Source organism: Sinocyclocheilus grahami, unplaced genomic scaffold (assembly GCF_001515645.1).
Source record: "Sinocyclocheilus grahami isolate Dianchi unplaced genomic scaffold, SAMN03320097.WGS_v1.1 scaffold16.1, whole genome shotgun sequence".
Lineage (NCBI taxonomy): Eukaryota > Metazoa > Chordata > Actinopteri > Cypriniformes > Cyprinidae > Sinocyclocheilus > Sinocyclocheilus grahami.
In genome coordinates, this window is record NW_015505195.1 from 4,788,098 (window position 1) to 4,795,846 (window position 7,749).

Here is a 7,749-nt window from a genome sequence, read left to right on the forward strand (position 1 = left end):
TCATTGCGTAGGCTACTAGAGAAAATTATTTCATAATGTGACCCCCCCCCCCCTCACTTTTTTTACGTCTATTGAACGTTAGATTATTATTATTTTCTCTTTTTGACATTTTTGAATAAAAGATCAAATTGATAAACAATGCAGACTTATTTTCACCGCCTTCTTTGATCATTTATTTACCAAGGGTGTAAATAATTTTGAGCACAACTGTAGGTCTACTTTAAGTTATGAATTAAGCTTGATTGGATCTGTTTTAACATGTTTGTTGTTCATGTAAGCCCTAAAATAGAAAATTAAAGCATGCACAGAACAAGCTAGAACTTGATAAACTGGAATATCTTAGTTTATTTCCCTTTTAGTCCAATATGGTCAATGAAAAGATTTCTCCAGCCCCGTGTATACAGTTTGTGTCTTAATAAATGCATACATGTTAGTTATTTTATTTTGTTCTCTCACATTATTTTTGCATAGCCATTTTTGTTCTCTTTCAGACCTTAGAAATAATTTAGCCTTTTTTGCTACTGTGTATTATAGATTGATAATTGATCAACCTCTTTGCATGTGAAATTATTATGTATTTGCTGTTTTTTGCTTTTCTCATTAGCTATAACCTTTTAACTCTTATTTATTATTTTAACTTCACAGAATTCAACTGATTACTGTACTTACTCAAGAGGGGTCATGCCGAGTATGTAGAGGAAGAAGAGTTTGTTGGAGTTTTCTGCCAAAGCATCTTAAGTCTCCATCAAACAGATCATCTAAAGGCAGGGAACCTGCCATCAGGATCTGAAATAGCCTTTATATGCATATAAACAGAGACCTGAAGTACCTCTCAGTGAACAGGAATGCAAGTACCGGGATCTAATTCATTATTTAATGTGAAGTTGTAAAGAAAGAAATAGCTTCATGAAATCTGAGGGTGAAACATTTTCCTTCACTTTGATGGACTAAAATGGATTAAATAATCCTTGTTTGCATTTTATATGGACATGTTATTGCTGAGGACCATTATATCCACCATTGCTGCCATCATCGCTACTAATTTTGAACTTTGCTTCTGTGGATGTGCCCGTGCTGAATATGATATAGATGGAGAATGCTGCCCCATGTGTGCCCCTGGTAAAGTACAAATGTTTACTTTGGATTCTGTACAATAAAAGCTGGAATACACTACACAAACTCTGGACAGATTTTTGCCCAATGTTTGCAGTCTGGAGAAGTTGCTGTTAGTTGCCGAAAGTCAGAGCCAGTCTGCAACTTGTGGGCAGGCAGAGTTGACAGATTTGACAGAAAATAGTGTGTGATGGTAAAGAATCAAGATTTTTTATCTTCAGGCTATGATTCTATCCAGTTGGGAGATCAAACATGTTTAATATTTTAAAATGATTTTTGAACATTCATTTGTCATATGTCTTGAAGCAACGAGACATGTTTCTGTGTGAGCTGAGTTTGAAACGTTTGGAAAAACTGGAAGTGTGCAATCCTCAATGATGTATTGTATGGTGTCCAGGTTTTCCTGGTAACCATAATGTATAATGCCAAGTGTTTTCAAATCTGTTCAAATTTTAAAAGTTGTGTAGCGTATTCTGGCTGTGAGTAATGTTAACCAATTTAACAAATAATAAGAGTTAATAGATCCTAAATAGTTAAGTTAAAATTTAAAGTTAAAAGTTATGTTTTAAAGACAGAGAGCACAAAGATACACTGTTTTCAAACGTGTATTACACAAGTCATTTAAACTATTGATTCAGTTTTATTAAAATGCTGTTATGGCTATGTTGTGAAAAACTTTTTGTCTGTAAGACGGACATGACTAGTGTCAGCTGATAAAGTCATAAATCAGCTGATAAGTCATGTGATGCAGCAAAGAGGTCACTTGACCAAAAAAGTTTCCATGACTATGTTTGTTTGATATGTAATCATTTTCTTTAAAGAAAAAACTTGCTTTACCTTTCTTGTAGGGAACCGTGTTTATTGGCATTGTACTATAGACACAAGTACAACATGTGTTCCTTGTCCTGTATCAACTTACACAGATGAATCCAGTGGACTCACAAAATGTTTTTCCTGCACTGTGTGTGATACAGGTGTGTGCCCATTAACGCAATGGTAACGAGATATAAAACCGTAATAAGAAAGTGCTGTCTAATGTATTTACACTTTAAATATGATTAGTTGCTTTGTTTTTGTGTCCACAGTCCAACACTTAAAATTGAAAAAGGCCTGTACACGCTCTGCAGATACAATTTGTGAGCCTAAGGAAGGATTCCATTGCATTAAACTAAATAAAGACTCCTGTGCATTAGCAGTGGAACACACTGAATGTAAACCTGGACAATATATTAAACAAACAGGTGAGTGTATATATACTCAATTGTAGAGTTTTAAAAGCAGGGACAAAATGCATGCAAAATTTATTTTAGCTATTGTATTTTACCCTAGGTACCAAAAAAAGACGCTTTAATGACATTTTAAATACATTTTATATTTGATCTTTTTACAGGAACACCATTTACAGATACCGTATGTGCTGGCTGCACAGATGGAACTTATTCAAATGGCTCTCTGATGGCCTGCCTACCACATTCAAAGTGAGAAGTGTCCACAGATCAGAGAATTTCATTTAAAGATTACTCTAAAACTGGATATACTAATATCACTGAATTAAATATCTTCAGATGTGAGACTATGGGACTTACAGAAATAAAAGCAGGAACAACATCCTCTAATGCTGAATGTGAGAAAGTGACTTCAGTTGGTCTTATAGTTGGAGTCACAATTACAGTTCTTGTAGCTGTAGCTGTGACATTATTAGCATGCATCATATACAGAAAACATAAAGCAAGGCACTCTAACGAAAGTAAGAACTCAATTCTTACTATAAAATTGCAGTAAATGCTCATTTTAACGTTACTATAATTAACATTAACAGTACTAATATTTTTTATATTGCAGGTGTCTGTTACACCCCACAACAAGCAACTGAGGATGATGAATCGGTAAGTGAATATTTGACCTGTTCTTTATTAATGCAGTTAAACATTTCAACATTTTATTTATTCTTTTTTAAAGAAATGGTAGACTCAGTTGGACCTACTTTGATAAACCAGTATTAACAGGTAAGAGCCAAAAGCTGATCAATAGGATCTTTATATTATAGTATAGTATAGTATATTATATAAGAGTGGTCACATGAAACCTGTTGTGTAGTTCTTCCTTTGAAAAAGTGCTTTCTAGTAAAGGTCCTGACATTTCAGAATCTATGACCCAGAATCTCCAAATGACAACCATTTATTTTTCAGCACTGATTTTTCTTAAACAAAATAAATGACTACTATAGAGTGCATTCAATTGACTTTAATTGACTTTAGGGAAAAAATAAGATATAAATTGTATGACATGACAATTTAATTATTAATGATATAATGTTCATGTAATTATTTTCAGATATTGTTGTCTAGACTAGTGAGAGGGAAAAGCTTTTCTAAACTCTGAATCAGTTGAATCAAGTGCTTTGCAAAATGATTTGCTCTTTCAAATCACTTGAAGCAGCACATTCTGGTGGCACCTATAGTCATAACATAAGGAGAACACCACACGAATGTGTAATGACACCTTTTGCAAATTGTTAAGGTTTTCATAAAAGTATAATCTATCAAATCATTAAATATCATAAAACATGAAGTGTATGTTTTTGTGTTCTTTTATTGATTTTAGTGTTTGTTTTGTGTTTTTTGAGAGGGCTTGCTATCAGGCCAATCTGAGACAAGGCCTATATAACATCACTCTCTATTTTTCCATATATGACTGTCATTAAAACTGAACCTAAATTATAAAGCTCAATGATCAGTTAAAACCATATCTCTGCTTCATTGGTCAACAAGATCCACGACCTTTGTGAACCATTGTGAACATTTACAAATGTAAAAAAAACAATCTAGCATCTATCACTAGTCTAGAACCTCTCATTGCTTGATGTGTGTTCACTTAAATGACAAAAGTAGTGCAGTGAAATTAAAAGACCATTGTGGGAAAAAATGCGCATTACACAGGCCAATTTTGTGTTGAGTCATACAGGACATAAAGGCATTTTTACAGATCACATTATGAGGAAAATATGGCTCAAGCACATGGCCTAAAACTAACTTTTTGCCACACCTGCCAATGGTCGGTGATGTGATTAAATTTACCAGTCAAATTTTTTTTTTTACCAGCCATTAAACAATTTTTGCAAAAACAGGCAGTTATTACTACTACAATGACTAAACATATTTACAATGTTTTTAATTTGTCCTTTACTTACAAGAAAAAAAAACAACAAACAGTTGTTTTTTTATCCCTATAAAACAATGAGATGCATACTCTGTTTGCAGTGCGTAGCCTGGTGTGTATTTTTTTCACCGCATCCATGTTAACAAATTAAAGCAGGGCTATTCAATTAGCTTCATTTGAGGGCCGGATTATCGAACTGAAAATTTGAAGGGGACCAAGGGAGTGGAGGCCATCTGGATCTCTTTCTGGGGGGACCTATAAAATTAGAACTTAAATTGAAATCTAAAATCTATAAAAGGTTAACATTAGTGTTGTCTGTCAATCGATTAAAAAAATAATTAATCACATTTTTCTGTAATCATGATGAATCGCATATTTATATTTCACATTGAACCTCCAAATGAATGTAGAAACAACATATAGATAGTATTTTTAAAATGTTTTTAATGGTATCTTTTTACTAAGTAACCTATTGTTAATGAAGTATTGATCCCAATACTGCTTCTGGCGTCTCTATTAAATGCATTTTTCCTCAATTTTACCTAGCCTTTTAATTATAGCCATTCAACATTACAGTATAATTGTGACTTACAATGGTTGAACACGAAAGAAGATATTTTGAAAAATGTTAGTATCCAATCAGTTGATGGGCACCATTGACTTCCATAGTAGGAAAAAAAATTACTATGGAAGTCAATGTAAAACCTGAGCCGAACGAGCAACCTTTGCACCGTTTAGTTGCCGTAAATCCCAGGTATTTGTCGCCACATTCTCGGGTTATAAAGAATAGAGAAGGGAAAAGTTAATCTTCCTAAATGAAGCAGCAATATCTTCTCAGGTAAAAGTTATTAGAACCATGTCTAGGGACAAGCTGGCCATCACACTGCTCTGACCTTATCAGTGAGGGGTGTATCTTCTTCCTGCGCCCATCCATGCCCCGTATGTTACGTCTACTGTAAAAACGCCAATCAAATAACCTGCCAAAAGCTGTGACTTCATGATTTATATTTACATCAACCACAGCATCTCAGATGAACGCTCGCAGAACTTGCTGCTCTGTTAAGGTCGATGGTGAAGCATGTGTGATCTATAGGGCTCCATTTGAAGCATAGGGTCAGAGTAAACGTTTTTTGCATAGTCATTGAATCTCTGCATAAAGTATGAAAACACCTAAGTGAAACGCATGCTCGATTATATATTCGTGAAAATATGCAGACATATTTTTTTTATCATTATACAACACGCTTTGCTTATGGCCGCTGACAATTTATTACACTTGTTAAATTCTGCCACCAGAATCACTTGCAACTGTATCGTATGCATTATTTCCTTGTTTACATGTCTGGTCTGCTGTCTTCCCACCCCGAGATTAGTAAATAACTGTTACTTTATGTGTTGTTTGTAGGATCAATAGTTCGCAGTGACTGTAGTGGGGACTTAAGTACTGCATGCAAACCCTGCACTCCAGGAACATTCATTAGTGAACCTAATGGCCTTCCTAAATGTTTCACATGCAGAAACTGTGTTGAAAGTATGTATTTTTAATGTTTTTTTAACCTTCAGAATGTGTCATTTTATTCTATTACTTATGTATGATTTGCTATGTGTCCTCTTTTAGGTCAAGGCTTTTACATCCAGCGTAAATGCACTACAATACAAGACACCATCTGTGGTGTACTTGATGGATATTACTGCATTGATTACTCAAATTTACAGTGCAGTCATGCTCAAAAACACAGTGTTTGCAAACCAGGACAAGAAACAAAAACACCAGGTATTGTTTCAGAATACTTAAAAAAAAATCTTATATATTCCTATAAAAAAATCCTATATTTTTCATGATTTAATGTTCAAAGGGATAGTTCACCCAAACAGGTGTTTTTTAAGAATTTTTTTGTGTCTGCTTACAGGAACAAAGACATCAGATACAGTATGTGTGGACTGCCCTCATGGGTTTTATTCTCCATTAGGTCTGAACTGCACCAAATGGACAGAGTAAGTAAAATATTATTTGTACTTCCTGAAGTATTTGCATTTTTATCTGTAATTAATGATGTTTATTTTTTCTCAGTTGTTCAGCTAGGAATGAAATAGAGACAGACAATGGCAGCTCTGATAAAGATGCCACATGCACACCGAAAAGACGGAAAAGATATGGTCTCATTTTTGCAATAGTTTTAACACCATTATTCTACATAATTCTATACCTTGCCCCACAGAGCACAAGTGAGTACATGCTGGATTCATCTGAGTTTTAATTTTTCACACAGTGCAATCAGAATGGTTTGATTAAAGAAGCCTGGATAGCAAATAACTAACCAAATGCTAGTGGTTTTGCTGGTGATTATTAAAATGAAAGATTATAATGAATCAATGAATTGAATCATTAATAAATGCCCTTAATTTTGTATTGTGATAAAATTGTGATCTTGCTTGTATAGAGATCAGACTAATACATTTTATTTAAAAAGACTTTAACATCACAGAATCTTGTATTAGATTTAGTTATTCTCATTAAGTTTGTTAGTAGGGTAAGAAATGTTAATACATATAAAATCAATAATAAACATAAATAATAAAAATAAATAAATCATATACATAAAATGGCAATACACAATATACCCACAATTTAAGTCTTCTTTTAAGAAGAGACTTGGTTTTAACAGTTTATTTTTGGCGTGTTTTTTAATTTTTGTCCTGTTACAGAATGTACTAAATATGTTTGTGTTTATTGCACTATTGTACTATAATCAGCACAAATAATTTCTTTTTTTATGTTTTATAGGTTGTAAACTTAAAGTAAGTCCTTTTAATTAAAAAAAAATGTCATGTGTGATACTGCATTTTTCAGCAATTTAATTTTGGTCAATCACCAATTACTATTGAACTATGTATATTATACTTTACATGTTTAATTCCTTAAAAATAATTTACTCTGTTATGAGTTCTTTGAGTTCATAAGTCTTGAAAAATTTCATAAATTGTTTGCCTGGATATTGACTGATGTTGGTTGTTGTTACACTCAACAGCATCCTGTTGAAGAAACAAATCCTGCAAATACAACACAACACAAAAACAACACACGGTAAGAAGTAATAACTTTCTTCAGTCTTGTCATTCAGGTGACAAAGTTATAATAAACCTAATATATATACATATTGTTTGTTTACAGGGAGGAAAACTGAGGAACAAGTTGATTCCCAAGAATCTCAGTCACACCACCTGCTAGTTCTCTAGCAGCCTACTTATTATAGGAGTGTGACATTGCATTCTTCTCCGTGTGCTGTGACCTTGACGTGGTGGAGAAGCTTGAGTTCCTCCAGCAGCTTGAGAACTGTGAGAGCAGGTTCAACCACACTAGTGTAATCACATCTAGGAGGACAAACTAACAACAGCTAGCTTTTAGTAGGGATGGGCGTATCGATCCTGTAGTATGTACAAACCCAATTCCAAAAAAGTTGGGACACTACAAATTGT

At 33.7% G+C, this 7,749-nt stretch overlaps 1 protein-coding gene across 4 annotated transcripts in view; it reads left to right on the forward strand.

Moving 5' to 3' along the window:
* Nucleotides 1-7,732, forward strand: part of LOC107549334 (tumor necrosis factor receptor superfamily member 14) — an 11,485-nt gene extending 3,753 nt beyond the window's left edge. For 3 of the 4 annotated variants that reach the window (XM_016230391.1, XM_016230398.1, XM_016230384.1), the window contains exons 2-8: nt 646-1,119; nt 1,962-2,087; nt 2,199-2,354; nt 2,504-2,591; nt 2,679-2,860; nt 2,956-2,999; nt 3,073-3,319. In XM_016230391.1, coding sequence (XP_016085877.1) covers nt 984-1,119; nt 1,962-2,087; nt 2,199-2,354; nt 2,504-2,591; nt 2,679-2,860; nt 2,956-2,999; nt 3,073-3,081 — 741 coding nt within the window. In that variant the 5' untranslated portion in view covers nt 646-983 and the 3' untranslated portion in view covers nt 3,082-3,319. Of the gene's footprint in view, nt 1-645; nt 1,120-1,961; nt 2,088-2,198; nt 2,355-2,503; nt 2,592-2,678; nt 2,861-2,955; nt 3,000-3,072; nt 3,320-5,676; nt 5,804-5,890; nt 6,047-6,182; nt 6,268-6,343; nt 6,499-7,057; nt 7,072-7,301; nt 7,358-7,444 lie in introns of those variants that run through there. The other variant, XM_016230404.1, reaches the window with a different exon arrangement.
* The last annotated feature ends 17 nt before the right edge of the window (nt 7,733-7,749 follow it).